The sequence below is a fragment of the Mesoplodon densirostris genome, chromosome 15 (assembly GCF_025265405.1).
Source record: "Mesoplodon densirostris isolate mMesDen1 chromosome 15, mMesDen1 primary haplotype, whole genome shotgun sequence".
NCBI classification, from domain to species: Eukaryota; Metazoa; Chordata; class Mammalia; order Artiodactyla; family Ziphiidae; genus Mesoplodon; species Mesoplodon densirostris.
The window spans coordinates 30,597,802-30,615,937 of NC_082675.1; the positions used below are offsets into that span (position 1 = coordinate 30,597,802).

General features: G+C 50.0%; 1 protein-coding gene across 1 annotated transcript in view; it reads right to left on the reverse strand.

Moving 5' to 3' along the window:
- The window catches only part of RAB31 (RAB31, member RAS oncogene family), a 114,074-nt gene extending 96,686 nt beyond the window's left edge, over positions 1–17,388 (reverse strand). The window contains exon 1 of the mRNA XM_060118866.1: positions 17,177–17,388. Coding sequence (XP_059974849.1) covers positions 17,177–17,215 — 39 coding nt within the window. The 5' untranslated portion in view covers positions 17,216–17,388. The remainder of the gene's footprint in view (positions 1–17,176) is intronic.
- Between the last annotated feature and the right edge of the window lie 748 nt (positions 17,389–18,136).

Sequence of the window (18,136 nt, forward strand, 5' to 3'; positions counted from 1 at the left end):
TAGGATCTAGAGTCCAGAATCAAAATTAAAAGTTTCAATAATGACAAAGAAGATGCTATTTACTCTCTACATCAAGACGGTAAAGAGTGGAGAAAAAGTGCCCCTTTTCAAAAGAAGAAATAGAATAAAATCACACACAACACGCCTGGAACACGATGCTGGCACACACGATGCTGGCACACAGATGAGACAGCCTTGGCATCACCTGGGGAGTCCGTCCCTGCACAGTGATTCGGTCCCAGAGCCCAAAACACATAGTCCCCACCCCAGGCGAGGACCGCCTCCCAGTGCCCCTTCTGTCACCCACAGCTGTGTCTTCCATCTCCCTGGCATCAGTCACTGAGGCCGGGTCTGCTGTGTGGCCTTCAGGCCCTGCGCCCTGCATGTCGTCAGCTGGCTGGCCCCTCACCCCTCATCCTTACGTGGCCTGCACAGGCCCACAGAGCCGCTGGGAGCCAAGGCCAGGGAGGTGTCGTGTGCTCATGACCTTCGTTCGATAGGACCTAGTTGTCCACACCTGCAGTCTGCCGACCCGGCTCTGATGCCGACAACCTCACCACACCTGCGGCTCTGGCTAGGGCTCCACGCAGGGCATTCAAGCTAAAAAGAGATTTCCTGAAAAGATGTCGGCCTGGAAACAAAAAGGCACAATAAACACAGCAGAATGGTCGGAGCTGGGTTGAGGGTCGGAGGAAAATGAATTAATTAGAGCTAAAAAGTGAGAGAGAGGATGTAAGTGGGCCTGGGCTGACGAGGCATTAGGTGAGGGGTGTGTCCATTGAAGCCTCAGCACCTGAGAGCACAACTGCGGGGTGGGGCGAGTCGTACCAATTAACGGAGGATTTTCAGGAAGCTGGAGAGCTGCGGTCGGTCGCAGCCGAAGTCACACCAGGACATCAGGCGGGCCGGGGAAGTCTGCCAGGCACAGCTCCCCACAGCCGCCTGCAGGGTCACTGCCATCGCGGCTCCTGGGCAAGGGCCAGGGCGCAGGTCCCAGGCGGGTCGAACTAGGTCACCTGCCCGTGACCAAGCTGCCAAAGAGGTTCTTGGCCTTTTTTGCCTCTATTCAGAAGGCAGGATCTGCTTCCCTCTGAAATTAATGCTACGAGGAATTTCCTAAAATAAAAGACAAACATCGACCACATTCCCTGCATCTAATTTCAGACTGGACACTGCACCCAACTCCAGACACAATTCAGTTTAGTTCAAGGGGAGAAGCAGCTCTTTCCTCAGGCACTTTTCAGGTGCTCTGAGAATCCTTCCCTCCCTATGTTTGATCTGAAACTAAGCCAAGGAAGTCTCCCATCCTGTGAAATTTGAGAATGACAGGCAACACAAGCGTTAACATTCCAGCTAAAGTGAGTTCGTCACAGAGCGATGAGCCTGTTTCACACGCGTGAAATTTCACCAGTCATGTGCGTGGATTCACGCGTGAGGGTTCATGGGAGGGAAGGTGAGCCTAAAGACAGAGGAGAGGCTGGCGGCAGAGGGGCTGGGACACAGCACCTGAGGGAACACGGATTGGCCCCCCAGGGCAGGAGCAGAGGCTGTGAACTGGGAGGCAGGCGGCAGCCTGTCCACACCCCTCCTGGGCGACTCCTGGAAGTGATGACGGCCCAGGAAAATGGGAGGCTGGGGTTCGGGTTGGGACTCCATGCGGAAAGGAGGAATCAGAATTCTCCTAGAAGTCAGGCGAACCTGTGCCTCTGGATTCGCCCTCAATGCTGAAGTGCGTCCTCCTGGAAGCAGCCTCTGCAGCACCTGACTGGCAACAAGCTGTGCTGGACCCACCGTGATGTGGGGTCATCGCTTCCCTGACAGGAGCATATGCCCTACAGTCTAGCGCTACAGGCATCAGAAAGCGTCAATTTGTCACGAAGAAGGACTCCAGCCCTGCTCGCTATTTGGGGGAGATGAAGAACCCAGGATCTAGGATCATTTTAAATGGACTGTGTTACACGTTAAGCTCGATGTATCCTTAACTTTTAGACTCACACTTCCCACTGACATAGCACTTTCTGGACTAACTCCAATGGAAGTAATCCCACTCACACTGAAGGGGAAAAATATAAAGATTCACAGCACGGAAAACACCCAAGTGCTGTAGATGGTGGAAACTGTAACTCACCACTCCGCCTGCTTATTTTTCTACAACTGGTCCAAACACAAAAGCCATGGCACTTCAGATCCAGGTACCACCCAGCTCAGCTCAGATCACAACATCACTCTTTCCCTTTAGCCACCCTCAAATTTTTCATTCATTAAAGCACCTTCCGGTAACCACTGAATGAATTCAATATATGCAATGTTCCAGATTATCATTCTCAGTAAGATGGACATTGTCACAGACGAACGAAACTCACAATACACTTGTACCTACAAAGTTCGTACACATTAATAGTGGTTCCATGAGCAAACCAATGAACTAGATCCAAATTGCAGCCCTGAGTGTCCAAGGCCCCCTGAACCATTCAGTCCCCAAAAGTGATTCCTTCATGCTATTTCTAAACTTTCCTGAATCTGATGGATTCAGAAATCAGTGTATTTTTAATAGAACAATATAGAGTCCAGAAACAGACCCATATACACATGGAGATTTCATTTATGATAAAAATAACCTAACAGATCAGTAAACAATGATGAATTAATCAATAAACAGTATTAAAACAACTACCTAGACATTTGGAGTGAAGAAAAAAACAAAAACAAAAAACTTGAATCCCAGCCTGGCTCTTTGTACCAAAATAAATGCCACATGACCAAAAAAAATTTTTTTTAATTAAAAAAAATTTAAGACACTATGAAAGTACAAGAGCAAAATTAAAATATAGGTAAAAAATTTTATAATACTAGAATGTGGAAGGACTTTCTAAGCAAGACATAGACAACAAAACCATAAAGGAAAAGACTGATATATTTGACTAAATAAAGATTTTAAAATATTGATATGATTTTTTTAATTGAGTAAAAAGGCAAACTAGAAAGTAACAAACTGAAGAAAAGTTTGTACAATACAAATGACAAAGGATTTAGTTTCTTTTCTTTTTTTTTTTTTTTGATAGGTAAGAAGTGGATTTCTTTTTTTTTTTTTGCAGTACACAGGCCTCTCACTGTTGTGGCCTCTCCCATTGCGGAGCACAGGCTCTGGATGTGCAGGCTCAGCAGCCATGACTCACGGGCCTAGCTGCTCCGTGGCATGTGGGATCTTCCCTGACCAGGGCACGAACCCATGTCCCCTGCATCGGCAGGCGGACTCTCAACCACTGCGCCACCAGGGAAGCCCCAGAAGTGGCTTTCTTTAGAGAGAAACACTCCACAGACAGGGTGTGGGCCATCTCAGAATGTGAGAGAGGCCAGGATTTGGTTTCTTAATATACAAAGAGTTCTCACAAATCAATAAGAAAAACAACCCAATAAAAATTAGGTAAATGATGTGAATGTGTAGGTAACAAAAAATACAGTAAGTCGATAAACATATGAAAAGATGATCACAGTCATTCATAATTAATGAAATCAAATTAGAACTGATTATCATTTTTAATCTATAATATTAGTGAAGATAAAAAGTTTTGGTGATATTCAGTGTTGGTAAAGTTGAAGAAAATCATATCCTAAACACTTAATAGGAATATTCTGTTTTTTGATCTGGGCATTTACATAGGTCTGTTCAATTTGTAAAAATCCAGTGTGTACTATATTAAGATTTGTGCACTTTTTTGCATTAATATCATACTTCAGTATAAAAATGTAAAGAGGGACTTCCCTAGTGGTCCAGTGGGTAAGACTCCGCACTTCCTATGCAGGGGGCCCAGGTTTGATCCCTGGTCTGGGAACTAGATCCCACATGCATGCTGCAACTGAAAAGATACCACATGCCACAATTAAAGATACTGAATGCCACAACTAAGACCGGTGCAGCCCAAATTTAAAAAATAATAATAATAAATTTTTTAAATGTTAAAAAAAATTTTTTTTAATGTAAAGAATATGTTACATCACCATGAGATATCACCTTATACCTGTTAGAATGGCCATCACCAAGAGACAACAGGTTCTGGTGAGAATGTAGTGCAAAGGGAACGCCTGTGCACTGTGGCAGGAATGTAAATTGGTCCAACGCTATGGAAAATAATATTGAGGTTCCTCAAAAAATTAAAGATAGAGCTACCATATGATCTACCAATTCCATTTCTGGGTTTATACCCAAAGGAAATGAAAACAGGATTTCAACGAGATATCTGCACTCCCTTGTTAACCACAATATTATTCATAATAGCCCAGATATGGAAACAAGCCAAACGCTCATCAGAGAGTGAATGGATAAAAGAGATGTGATACATACACACAACAGAGTATTATTCAGCCACGAGAAAGGAAGACATCCTCCCATCTGTGACAACATGGATGGACCTTGAGCACATGATGCTACGTGAGATATGTCAGACAGCGAAAGACAAGTACTGGGTGATACCACTTATATGTCGAATCCAGAAGTTAAACCTGTAAAAAACAGACAGTAAAATGGTGGTGACCAGGGGATTGGGGGTCGGGGGGATAAGATTGCTATTGTTCAGGGCACAAACTCGTAACAAGTAGTACATAAGCCATAGAGATCTAAGGCACAGTATAATGAATACAAAAATTGTACTATAATTATGCAATGTGACAAATATTTATACGACTACACTGGCAATTGTGTTACAACACATAAGTGTATCAAAGTAACATGCCTACACCTTATACCATCAAATTTATAAAAAAAAAATTTTAAAGAGTGGGTTAGAAATTTGTTCAAATTCATGAAAGGAATGAAATTCTTAAGTATTAACACAGTAAATCAAAAGCTATTACTTACCACCTATGCTTTGCCAGATCCCTTAGCTAAGCAGAGTAAAGAAAGCTTCTAAACTGGAGATTCTCTTACGGAAAGAACCTACTTAAACTCTCTTAAGCCTTGAGATTCTCAGGGTGTAAAATGGTTTGGGGAAGAAGAGGTAAGAGAGTATTCCAATATGAAACGCCAGGCAGGGTTAGAGGGGATGTCTGTGCAAACTGCCAGCATTTTACAAAGGAGGGAACTGAACCCAGGCAGTTATGTGATATGCCAGGGGAACCGAGCTAGGAAGTGCCAAAGCCAGAGTAAGCACCCACGTCTGCCAGCCCAAGGATGACACACCATCCACTGTGCTCCGCTGGCAAGAGGTCCGTCCAGCCGCGCTGACAGTTCCACTGCAGCCTTAGAAACTCCTAACACCTGCAGGTCCACCATCCAGCAGGTGGGCCGTCATGATGGACCACAGTTTGCAACCTGACATTTCCTGAACCCAGTTACAGCGCTTAACACGGATCCCCTGAGGGAGCGAAGGAAAAAAGGCCTGGAAATCAGGGCTTCCTGCACATGAGCTGGAAAATGAGCAACAGATAAAGCCAAGCTCAAGGCCGCTCCGCACACACAGCCCTGGGACCTGCCAAGGCTCCTCTCACACCACAGACCAGAGACAGGGGCCCCCACACAGGGCGGTCCGAGGACTCAATGCGACAACTTATGGACCCCACGCTGCCCCTGCAAGGTGCTAAGCAAACAGAGGGGACGTCTGTGTCACTGTCACTGTGCATGGTGGTGTCCTGGATGTGTCCCAGCCTCCCAGCTGATACAGCACTTTGCCTCTTCACGGCTAATACAGGCCCCTCCATCACACCTCCCCAAGCCTGGCCAGGACCCTGCCGCTTTCTTCCAGGGAAGTACTTCAAACCTGGTTCAAATTGCTGAACTATTTTTTAAAGAGTGAGAAGGAAAAATAAATTGTTACTTTAAGCACTAAGTTTGGGGTGGCTTGTCACAAAGCAGTGGAAAACTGAAACAGCATGGTGTCCGGTATGTGAGTTACACTCAGTAGGTGTCAGCTGTCTTGATTACAGGGATACTCATAAACTAGAGTGAGTTCAAGACATCCCTCTTCATAAAAGGCATTCTGAAGCACTTTCTTGATTGAGAAAGAACAGAATAAGGTTTTGCTTCAATTCTTTCTCAACTGTTCCTGCTGTCACTGTTGCCGTGATTAGGGCTGGGGGCAACTACAAATCATTACAGTGCTTGTGAGTTTATAGTTACTGTTTTTCTTTTACCCATGGATATTTTTAATAAGAAAGAAGTCAAGGACATAAGGAGAAGACCCCAGCAGAGCATCTGTAACTACACTGCTCAAAAGCAAGAATAAGGGTGTGTACGTGGTTAGCTGTGACACAATAACTATGACTACCAAAACGGAAGCACAGGGCTGATGGGAGTGAAATGTGCAATAATGCAATTCACACCAATTGCAGCAACATATTCAAATCAGTAAATTACATCAATTATAACTTTAGCAAAAACTTCAAAGATATTTCTATTCTTATTGAAAAAAATATTCTACTAGTTTTCTTACTAAGATTAGCCTAACCTGAGGTGGAGGTCTAGAAAGAATACAACTCATCTTTTTAAACAGACGTCTTTCTTTACAAAATATTCTCAGGGCCGTGCTTCTCAGGCCCTGTTAAGGTTCTATAAGCTCTTTTAAAGAGAAAAGCAACCCCAGGGACCCAACACAGATATTACTTGTTGTGTAAATATACTGTATACAAATAGTAAAAGTACACACAAACTGTTTTTGTTATTCTAGAGCTATAAAATAAAGATAAATGCATTAATTAAATACAAATTAAACTATCAGACCGGTGCCATTCAAATGAACATTAACCTAATACGATGGATGGTGTTGCTCCCTGAAGAAGAACAGTTCAGGGCTGTGGTCAGTCCCAAGGTCAGTGTGCTCTGTCACCCTGTGCCCTGGACAGGTACTTCCCTTGCATTCCACACAACATCTGTCAGCAAAGTTTGTCAGTTCTTCCTTCCAAACAGCCCGATCGGGACCCTGCTCACAACCAAGGTCACAGCCTGCCACAGGCTCCCCTGCATGCATTCTCCAGTGGTCCACCCTCCATGTGGCCGCTAGGGTGACCACCATGATGGACGAGCCAGATCACTGTCACTGCACAAAAACCTTCCATGGCCCCCGCTGGATTCCCAGGAGACGCCACAGTTCCCACACCGGCCCGCGAGACCCCAATTAACAGGCCCCCAACCCCACCTCTGCCCTCTTCCCACTGGTCACTGTTCCAGCCACACTGGCCAGCCTGCTGCTCCCACCCCAGCGTGGGGTCCCCTCTGCCAGGAGGGCCCAGCCGGCTCAAGAACATGGTCTCTGTGTTTACTGAAAGGCTGTCTTGGCGAGGACTTTCTCAAGCCCCTACTTGGAGCTGCACCCTCCAAGTGCATGCGGGGGTGCAGCTCCAAGTAGGGGATGGGCCCACCTGGCCCATCCTGGCTTTCTCTGCAGGGCGCCTGTCACCATCTGTCACACCAGGGACCCAGAGCCCTCAATCACGGTCACTCCTAGGACGTAGGCTCCATGAGGTCAGGGACAGTGGGTCCACTCTGCTGCCTGCTGTGCCCAACCCCGGAGCAGGTCCATCAATACATGAGGCACCTGCTCCGGAACCGCTCGGTCATCACGCGGCCCCAACGCGATATCTGTGCTGACTCTGCCTGGGTTCTCCTCTCCTTGGCCAGTTTTAACGGACATTAAAGTTGCTATAGTTTTGTTTCAGGAGGATCACCTGGAAGATCCAGATGTAATTTTATTTACCTTTCAAAGAGCAGCATAGAAATGAACAGGCACAGACAACCTGCAGATCCCACAGGACAGATCGGCAGGCCCACGCCTCTCCCAGACCCATTTGGAGAAACCCTAGATCAGGGACGGGTGGGGAAGCCAAAGGACGAAGGATGGACCACTGTGGGGGGCCACTGACCACGCCCAGAATGCCCCTGCCCACCCCCCCCACCCCTGCCACGGCGATGGAACAGGAGCCTGAATAACAACCCAACTGTACTTTATTTTTTTTTAACCGAAGTATAGTTGATTTTACAATGTTGTGTCCAAATTACCTTCCAATTTGATTATCGGTGTACCCGTTATTTCCAGCAACAACCAAACGATCTCTACCCAGCAAACATCTCCTTGGGTCCTGCAGTAAATTTTTACAGGTTTTAAGTTAATTGCACTAGTAATGCAGGCTCACTAAATAAACCAACGCACAGAAGCAAACGAGAAAGAATAAGTTATTTATGAGCACGAATCAGGCCCAGGCGCACCTGCATAGCCACTTGGACGTGCATTCGAGCCCTTTCGAAACCTTTTCCTGTCTCTGCTCGGTGTAAACAGGGCCACTCCCGGCCCCTCCCCTGCACCCAGCCTCATCCTCAGACACCTACAGCGCCCCCCCCCACCAGCCATGCCCAAACTCCACACCCTTACCTGGCAATTGAGCATCATGTGACATCCCAGGGGTCTTCTGGTGCTGTTACTTCACCTCCCCCTTCCCGCCCTATCAGCCCAAGGGCCCTGCTGGGCTGGAAACCCAAGGACAGACCCCACAACCCCCCGGGAAGTCATTACACCTCCCCACATGGCAGTCATGCACACACCTGGTAAGGGTCTCTCTTCATCCCCACAGCACACGACCCATTAGTGAAATCCTCATTTACTTTACACAGACGCCTTTTTGTTGTTTTATTTTAAACTAAAACAAGAAGATTCATGAAATGCCTTCGTTACTCCCCACAGGGTAAGTCTGGCCGGGTTTCTGGTCTACTCTGGCAGCAGGAGGAAAGGTCAAGCACTGGGGCTCAGCACACTCCCCACTCAGTGGGGAAGGGAGGGATGGAAAGCAGAGTCAGAAACATTTTCCTCTAAGAGCCAAGCCCCGGGGTGTCTCTTTAAAGGACAGACTGATGATTCATTGACCAGAAGGGGAGAGAAAAAGGAAACAAAACAATGGAAGAATGTGGGGCTGAAAGAACAGAGACGGCAGGAAAACTCTGGAGCAGGACGGTGGGCTGTTGACCATAAAATAAAGGAGCCTGCTGAACATAAAACAAAAGACAGAGGAAGAAAAACCATGAGGAGGTGAGCTGCGAGGTGAAGGAGGGCAGGCAGGATGCTGTCTTCACAGCTGCAGGATTTCCAACTCACCAGAGGAAACAGGACATCAGCAAGTTGGTACAGTTACGTGTCATTATAAAGAAACAAGGTTAAAGGCGCCATCCTGTATCCCTGGCCTTTGCCATCTCAAACCCAAATCGATGTTCATGATTTTACTCCTTAATCCTTTCCCCCACCTCATCATTAGGTTCAAAATCTAATTAAGATGAGCACGGATAATGAAAAAAAATAGCTTTTCAGAAGTTTGTTATGAAAAGTTTAGAAAATATCTTACCTCCCAAAATGAAAGATGTCTGTGAAGTATGTGGTATTGATGCTATGAGATTTTTTTTTTTTAAAAAAGACTTTCTTAATTAAGCTTGCTACAAATGTAAATGCCCTGGCCAATCGTTTGATAAAGGGAGGGAGGCTTTGCTCTTTTCCCCTGCCAGCAGAGGGCAAGCTCTATGTGATACCCCGTGTGTGTGTGTGTGTCTGTGTGTGTCTGTGTGTGTGTGTCTGTGTGTCTGTGCTTGTCATTCTCCCTCTCTCTCTCACACAGACTTCCTTCCCCTTCCCTTGTCTTCTCCAACCCACCCCACCCCCGCATAACCTCTCCTTCCCTCCATCCCTTTTCTCTCCTCCCCTTCCAGGGCAGGCTGGGGTAGAGGCACTTTTTAGGATGATGCATTTTATTTGCAGGTCCTAGTTAGAACAGTGATTCCACGAGGGCAGAAAGGAAGTAATTCTGAAGAATTCAGGTATCTGTTTCTACCAGAAAAACGCATACTGTTGATACAAAGGCATCCAGCTTCCCGGAGTCTTGCTCAAAGAAGAGAAACTAGGAGGGAAGTGGCCTCCCCTAGGTTCCGCTCCTCTCCAGGGCCCAGTTTTCTGATAACCCGGGTCATCTGGGCACCTCTAGGGAAACTGAGAGTAGCCCAGGCTAAATCCTGAGCAAGCAGAAGCACAGTCATCACCTCCAGAGAATTCAGAGCAGGGCTGGGGCATCAGGAGCAATGAAATAGATCAGAAAAAGACTCGAGACAGAAGGTTCTGCAGGGAGAAGCTCGCTCTGGGACCCCAATGTTAAATCCCGCTTTTCTTTATTTCTGCTGACAAACTCCTCAGGACACCTGCCACTCTCAGCAGCTTTAGCAATTAGGTGGGGAAAATAAATCATGTGGTCTGTCAGGAAGTGGTCAGTGCTCTGTGGAAAGTCAGGACCCAGAGCCCGGGAAGGGTCGTGGGAGCTCCAGGGGTGGGAGGTGGGTGGGCAGATGGGTAGGTGGGTGAGCTCAGCATCTCACTCACCCCAGGTTGATTTCGGTTGTGCACCTTCAGTCCCCGCTAAATCGTCTGACCCACATGATCAAGGCCCTTGGTTATGTTCAGACACACCACTGCCCGTTGCTCATAGAAGCCAGGAGTATTTTTTGAATGAGTGCCATAGAGGTAAATGAGAGTTATTTCCATATGAGCACAGAAAAAAAATACAACCATTCAACATCACCTAGGTTGTCTTCCCACCACTTAACCCATAAGAAGCAACGAGGAAGCAAACAGACAAATCGAGATGCTAGGACTTGCTACAAGACAACTGGCCGGATTCTTCAAAAACACAAATGTCGTGGTGGAAAAAAAAAAAGAGGAACGGTTTTAGATGAGAGATGTTAAGAAACAGCTGTGAGAAGCAAATGTAACACGTGATCCCTGACTGCATCCTGGATGTGAACTATACGACTGACACTATTGCTGTGTTCAATGTCAGAGGTGAGACGATGATGTTACAGTTGGCGGGGGGGGGGGGGAGAATGTCCTTGTCTCAGAAGACACACACTGGGGCTTCCCTGGTGGCACAGTGGTTGAGAGTCCGCCTGCCGGTGCAGGGGACACGGGTTTGTGCCCCAGTCCGGGAAGATCCCACATGCCGCAGAGTGGCTGGGCCCGTGAGCCATGGCCGCTGAGCCTGCGCGTCCGGAGCCTGTGCTCCGCAACGGGAGAGGCCACAACAGTGAGAGGCCCACGTACCGCAAAAAAAAAAAGAAAAAAAAAAAGATACACACTGAAGACTGTAGGGGTGAAGTGTCATAATGTCTGCAACTCACTTTCAGATGGTTCAGGGGGAAAATCCAATATTTTTTGTGTACTAGAGAGAGGAAAGCAAGAATGACAAAAAGTCCTCCCTTCTGACTCCAGGTGAGAAGGCTATAGACATTCGTTCTACTGCTCTTTCAACTGCTTTGTAAGTTTGATGTTTTTCAAAATAAAACAGGAAAGGGGAGTTAGAATAAAAGACCCCCTGCTAGAGGCTGTGGGGTCAGAAGGAGAGCCCTCAGCCTGGGAGTGGGAGGCGGTGCTCATCACCTCCCCACTCCCTCCCACCACCTCAGCCTTCCAGAAAATAGCGTGAGATCCAGAGCCTGCTCTCCCAGTCCTGGGGTTCACGCCCACCTTTCCTTCCCTGTCCAAGCCCTACGTGTCCTTTGAAGCCCTGTGCAAATCCTTCCCACGCCAGGAGGCCTTCCAGATGGCTCAGTTCCCAGCCCCCCACTGCACTTAACATAACCTGCATGTCTCCCATGGCACCACGTGACACCTCCAGCATCCTTCTTGTCACCACGGCCACGGATGCTGGCTCCTGTCTTACCTGCCCAACCAGGAGCCTCTCCACCACAAGCGGGACCAGAACCCAGCCTCCCGACTTTCCACCTGCAGTAGAGCTGACACAGCACCTTATCCACCACAGGTACTCAAGACAGACCTTGAGCAAAACCTTTTTGTCCCTCACCTGTCCTCACACCTGGTAAGATGGATGACAGTCAATATTTATCGTCATCCTACTCTGTTACTTCTATTGGGCGTGGCTCCGTGGTGAGTGCTGTCGCAGGGATACTGGTGATGTCATTTAGTTCACGTGTCATTGTGTCCATGTCGTGGGAAAGGCAGAGTGCCTTGGAGACAGGGATCGTGGCTGTCCTGTCCACCTGCAGCCGCCCAAGCTCCCGGCATGAAAGAAGTGCTCGAAGATCAGTGAACAACTGAGTGAAGGAAAGTCTATTCCAATTTCCAACACATATGACAAATTATAAAAACTAAGACAAATGGTAGTGTAATATGTACAGACACGGAAGCACCGAAATTAGTCTAACCTGTTGGACACAACTGAATTTGAAGACCTGTTCTAATGCGTGACCTTAAAATCTTTTCATGTCCTGGCACCTTAAAATGTGAAGTTTTCTGTTTTCCAATGGCCATAGCCTTGGCGCAGATCTGGGGGATACAACACACTCACTGAAACAGGGACACTGGGCGGCGTTAGAGGTGGGGCAGCACGCCTGAGAGATACAGACAAGGGCTGCGGAGGGACCAGAGAAGTTTGAAAATGCTCCACAAATGACTGATGCACACGCTGGGCTCAGGGTGAGATGCGGCCATACTGACCCTGAGCAGAAGAGGAACGAGGGCCTGGTGGACCCCAGCAGCCCGGCTCGGGTGCTCAGTGTCACTACCCGCTGGGCCCTGCTGAGAGACGTCCCACTCTGTCGTGGTATTTATTCTCATCCCAGAGTCACCAACGCTAAACCACACTTTCCACAGGGGTTCAATTTAATAGAGGAATCAGGTAAGAAATGAATTACTGTAAGTTCCTAGCCTCTCTGCATCCCCTCACTGCCCTCCCTCCTTCCCCCCCAAAAAGAAATGCTAGTTTCTGGGAAAGAAAAAAAAAGGCTATGTGCGTTTTTTTTATTTTATTTATTTTTTATTTATTTATTTTTGGCTGCGTTGGGTCTTCGTTGCTGCCCGCGGGCTTTCTCTAGTTGCAGCGAGCGGGGGCTGCTCTTCATTGCGGTGCATGGGCTTCTCATTGTGGTGGCTTCTCTTGCTGCAGGGCACGGGCTCTAGGCTCGTGGGCTCAGTAGTTGTGACTCGCAGGCTCTAGAGCGCAAGCTCAATAGTTGTGGCACACGGGCTTAGTTGCTCCGCGGCATGTAGGATCTTCCCGGACCAGGGTTTGAACCTGTGTCCCCTGCACTGACAGGCGGATTCTTAAGCACTGCGCCACCAGGGAAGCCCCTCAAAAATGAGTATGTTACCAGAATCTCAGGCTTGGACAGCAATGCTGATGGCTGCCTGGGCTGAGCCTCCCCATCCTATGCATTGTTCCTTCCACAAGAACCCCACGATTCACATAACCTTATGGAACACTTACGGTAAGGAGCGCTCACCCTCATTCAGCCGGCTGTGCCGGCGTCCACAGCTCGGGCTGATCTGCTGGCTGTGAGCAGCCTCATGGGTCCTTGGGGGTCCCACAGCCCTTTCTCCTCAAGGTCCGGACAGGCTACAAGTCCCCACTGCCCACACGTCACAGCACATCCCAGGGACTGGACTGCTCTGTGATGAAGGACTAAACAGATTCTAACAGAGGCCAGAGGAGAGGCCTCACCAAGGCCCTGACGGTGGCCTCTTAACCATGCCACTCAGCTGTGGAGGAAGTGGCAGAGATCTCTAAACTGTCGTCAAGACAACCAAAGTCCAAATATAAATCTCTCAGGGATTCCATTCGGAAGCAGTTTTTAAGTGTACACACCCAGAGGAAATAATAAAAGAAAACAAATATCCTTTCCTCCTTCTCTCCCTCCCCCTCCCCCCTCCTCTCCCCGCCCCCCCACCTCCTCTCCCTCCTCTCCCTTTCTGCCACGTGGTGATGTGTTTGAAAAGTGCATATACTGGGAAGCTTTCCACCTTTGGGGTTGGAACAGCTGCTGCCTCGATATTGTTTTTGTTAGTTTTTTTTTTTCTTAACATACTTTGCTGTTTTTAATGGAATTGTTTTTAAGCGACATGTTTCATAATACTAGCTGAGATTCACAAAGCAGGATGACTGGCACTTTATTGGCAAGAATGAGACTCATGGGTCCCAAGAGTCCAACGCAGACCCCCGTCAACACCCTCCTGCCTGGCTCACTTCCATGACAGCCCAGCTTATCCCAGGAAAGGGCACTCACGAAGGCTTGGGAGAAACACGACAAAGTCCACTCATGAAAACAGCAAGAGTCAAGAATCTCTATCAGGTAGGCTAAATAAACCCTGCGCTAGCACAAAGCATTCAGGGAATGTTCCACAGATGGCTGTGGTTCCATCTGAGAGCACTCACCAAAAGAAATAAGACCAGATACGCCTAACATCAGGGTTCTGAAAGGCACAGGTACAGGCCACCTGGCCCACTCCACTGCCACCTTCTGCATATGACCCTCCGGTGGGGAACCGCCACCCACTCAAGGAGCAGGAGGCTTCAGCTGAGAGGGAGGAAAGCTTGCACCGCCCGTGCCAAACACAACCATGTGCCTTAAATGGGAAGCACATTCCCAAGTAATCACTGAGGAACAGGGACAATCACCAGGCACAAAAGGACCAGCCCCTCAGCCTCTCCAGTGAGCAAGCAAGGCTGCAGCTAAGTGGTCCTCATTCCCATCACCTTTTCAGCGGGGCCCAACAGAAAGTGACGCCCACAGTGGGCATGGCTGCTAGGGCCTGGGTCAGACTGAGATTTCAGGGAGGTGGGGCGATGGTTAAAAACAGGAAGCTGAGGGCTGGCTGCATGCAAGACTTCATCCAGAAAAGACAGGCCTCCCACACAAAGAACAAAGGAGCCGGGACGCCTCTTAAAATTTTGAGAGGACGCTGGGTTTGGCACGGATTCCCTCTTCCAGCCGCGGATCCACAGGCTTCTCTCCCAAATCAAGAGAGCAGACCCAGCAGTTAGAATGGCTGTAGCCTCACCCAAGTGCTGTGTCACCCAGAGCATCGCCCTGTTTGGAGGAGCAGCTGAGAACATACCCTGTCACACACATCTTGCCCAGGACAGGACCAGCCAAACGGGGGGAACTTAAGACACATTACTCAGTGTGATAATAAGATCACTGGCCCTTTCAAAGATTTCAAATAAGATGTCTTCCGACCTAAGCAAAACTAAAACTTACAGCCACTCTCAAAAAAAGAAGGCCACGGGGCTTCCCTGGTGGCGCAGTGGTTGAGAGTCCGCCTGCCGATGCAGGGGACACGGGTTCGTGCCGCGGAGCGGCTGGGCCCGTGAGCCATGGCCGCTGAGCCTGCGCATCTGGAGCCTGTGCTCCGCAACGGGAGAGGCCACAACAGTGAGAGGCCCGCGTACCGCAAAAAAAAAAAAAAAAAAAAGGCCACGGATATGGTGTGATAGGATTGGAGCTTCAAGGTCTCCATCTGCTCAGAAACACCTTCTTGCTCTGCTTTGGGACCGTTCTTCCCTTCCAAGCCCAACCTCCTACCAACTGAGCCACTGCAAAGGACCAGCAAACAAGGAGAGGCACTGTCTCCAGGAAATCACTGAACGAGTGTGTTCCATTCTTAGAGATAAGACAAAAAGAAGTATAGGGAGTTCCTCCAGCTTTCTCATCTCCCAGGCTTGGAATCACAGGGTAGCAGGAAATGGTACCATGTATCTTAGGCGATCATCTGCTATAGTCCTCTGCCTTAAAAGGGAAGATGCTATTATGTCCATTTCACAGATGATGCAACTAAGGTACTCGTCCAAAACACCACAGCAATGAATGGGAGAGAATGAGAACCCAGGCTTGCTGCCTCCGGGTACAGGGCTCTTTCTACCTGATCAGTTCCTTGTAGAAGGAAACAGACTCACCCCTAAGTAGCAAAATTGCAAATAATTCATGCGGTGGGACAGGCAAGTCACTTCCGACTTCACTTATTCCCAAAGCCAATCCTGACACACACAACACACGTCAAAGCTGCCTCTTGATTCCTTGGGATCCGACCTTCCTTCTGAGTCTTTGAAGGGCTTCCTTGAGGCTGAAATGATTCCTCACAAGGAAAACATGCGATTCCTGGAATTCATGTCTGGCTTATGTTAGAGAGCCTGGCAGATGGTGCAACCTACCCCTGCAACACCGATAAAGGTCAACAGAGGAAGGCCAGAACAGCATCCCATCCAAATCCAGGCCGTGGCAGAGCAAGCAGGGGGTGGGTCACAGGGAAGGGGGAAGCCTTTGCCTGATCCCCTGGAATTCGAGGCCAACCCGAAGACCTAGTGTAAATGGGGGTTCCAGCAAAGGACAGTGAGGGGAGACAACCAAGAGCATCGTTCTGCCCCAGGTTCCAGAAGAGCCTAGAGGCAGTCCAGACAGCCCCTTGGTCTGGGACAACCCAGTCCTAACCTAGAACCATTTCTTCTTTATCTACTTCTGCACATCCGTCTTGACAGACCAGTTAGTCCAACCTTTGCTGCTTTTTTCAGAAATGGTTTTCTTGGGAGACCAGATGGGCAGAACACTAGGCATCCCTACCAAAAGCTGCTGAAAACAGGGCTTCAAACCAGCTCCTCCCAAAGAAGTAATTCTGGAATTTGATATGGGCACCCAAGAGGAGGCGACCCTTAACACCATCTGAATTCCCTGGGCGGTCCCCAGGGGGCTGCCCGGTGCCATCTGACAGGTCCGCACCACTTGGGTGTTTGTGTCTGTCTTTGTTTCTGGCTTCTTCCAAGTTTCTTCGGGCTCAGAAGGACCCACTTCGGGAGGGGAAGTGGGGACAGGGGAGGACTCTCTCATCCTGCCTTTATCCGCGGCACTAAAAGTTTTCTAGCCGCGGTTTTCTACCAACCGTTCTCTCTTCACCTTCCCGCCGGGTCATCCCCTCGCGCATTTTCTCACCCTGAGTTGGGCTTTCTTTTTAAACAAGTAAATAAACCAGTTGGCCCCGGGAGGCAAAAGGAGTCGGCGCCTTGGCTGAATATCTTAAAGTTTCCGCCGGAAGGAAATTATTAAAGGCAAAGGAGAAAGCCCTCAGGGGTGGGGGCCGCGGCTCCTGTCCCCGCGGAGGGGTCCCGGGCGCCCGGCCCGAGCAGCCCCGGGGACGCGGGCCGGCGGCGGAGGGACGAGTCGAGAAAGCTCTCGACCAGGTTCGGGCCCGTACCCAGTAGGGCCGGGCGGGGAGCGGGCCCGGGGGAGCGGGAGAGGGGGGTGCAGGGGACACGGGGGGAGCACGGACGGGGGGTGGGCAGGGAAAGCTGGGGACAAGGTGGGCGCGGGGACGAGGGAGGCGCGCCGACCAGGGGAGCGCGGACCCGGGTCCCCGGCGAATGGCGGCGCAGGACTCACCCCGAGGAGACAGACTTTGAGCTCCCGGATGGCCATCATGAGCTCGGGGCCGGGCCGGACAGGGGCTCAGCATCCTCCGGAGCCGCGCCGCGCCCCGCCAGCTGGCGTCCTCCGGTCCCCGCCTTCCCCTCGCTCAGCCCGCGGGCGGATCCACAGCCGCTGCTATTTCTGGGCTGCCGGCCGCGCCGCGGAGGGTCACGTGGCCGCCGCCGGCTCCTCCCGGGGCTGCGGGGAAACCTCGGCGGCCCGGCTTCTGGGAACGCCCCCGACGGCGTCAGCCACCCGACCCCCAGCTCCCGGGCCTGCGGCGTCCTGGCACAGGGCCTCTTCCCACCCGCCGGCCGGCGGCCTCGGACCCGGCTCTGCAGAGCCCCCCTCCCCCTCGCCCGCACCCGACCCACGGGCTGCCGGCTGCAAGGCCCCCGGGGTGAAGAGAGGACCCGTCCCGCCCGGGGCAGGGGGGGCGGGGGGGGGGGAACCAGGCCCACGGCTGGAGACTGCATCCCCCTCCGGAAAGTGGGTGATGCCAGCCCAGGCCATCTGCGGGGAGCATTTCCAAGTCATAAATGGCACTTGACAGAGGCTGGGCGGACGGGCAGGAGGGTCTGAGGGTGCAGCCCACCCTCTCCCGCAGTTCCTAATATAATGGGGAGGGGGCTTCAGTTTACCCCCACGTAGCTTGTCACTCTCAGCCCTGAGCTCATTTTTCTGTATGTAATCGAAATTGGTTCTAGAAGGTACGGTCTATTCCTCCCTCCAAAACAAGGGTGTCCGTGTCCGAAAAGGGAAGCGCTTTCTAGAGAGGAAGCTGCCATGCTCAGCACAGAAACGCTGCCACTTGCCGGGGCAGACATCCAGCCCTCAGAACGACGCTACAAACAGGGAGCTCCGCCGACCTTCTGCATCCTTCCTTAACCGGGAAACCAAGAGGCACTGGCTTGAGACAGTGAAGGCAGGCTT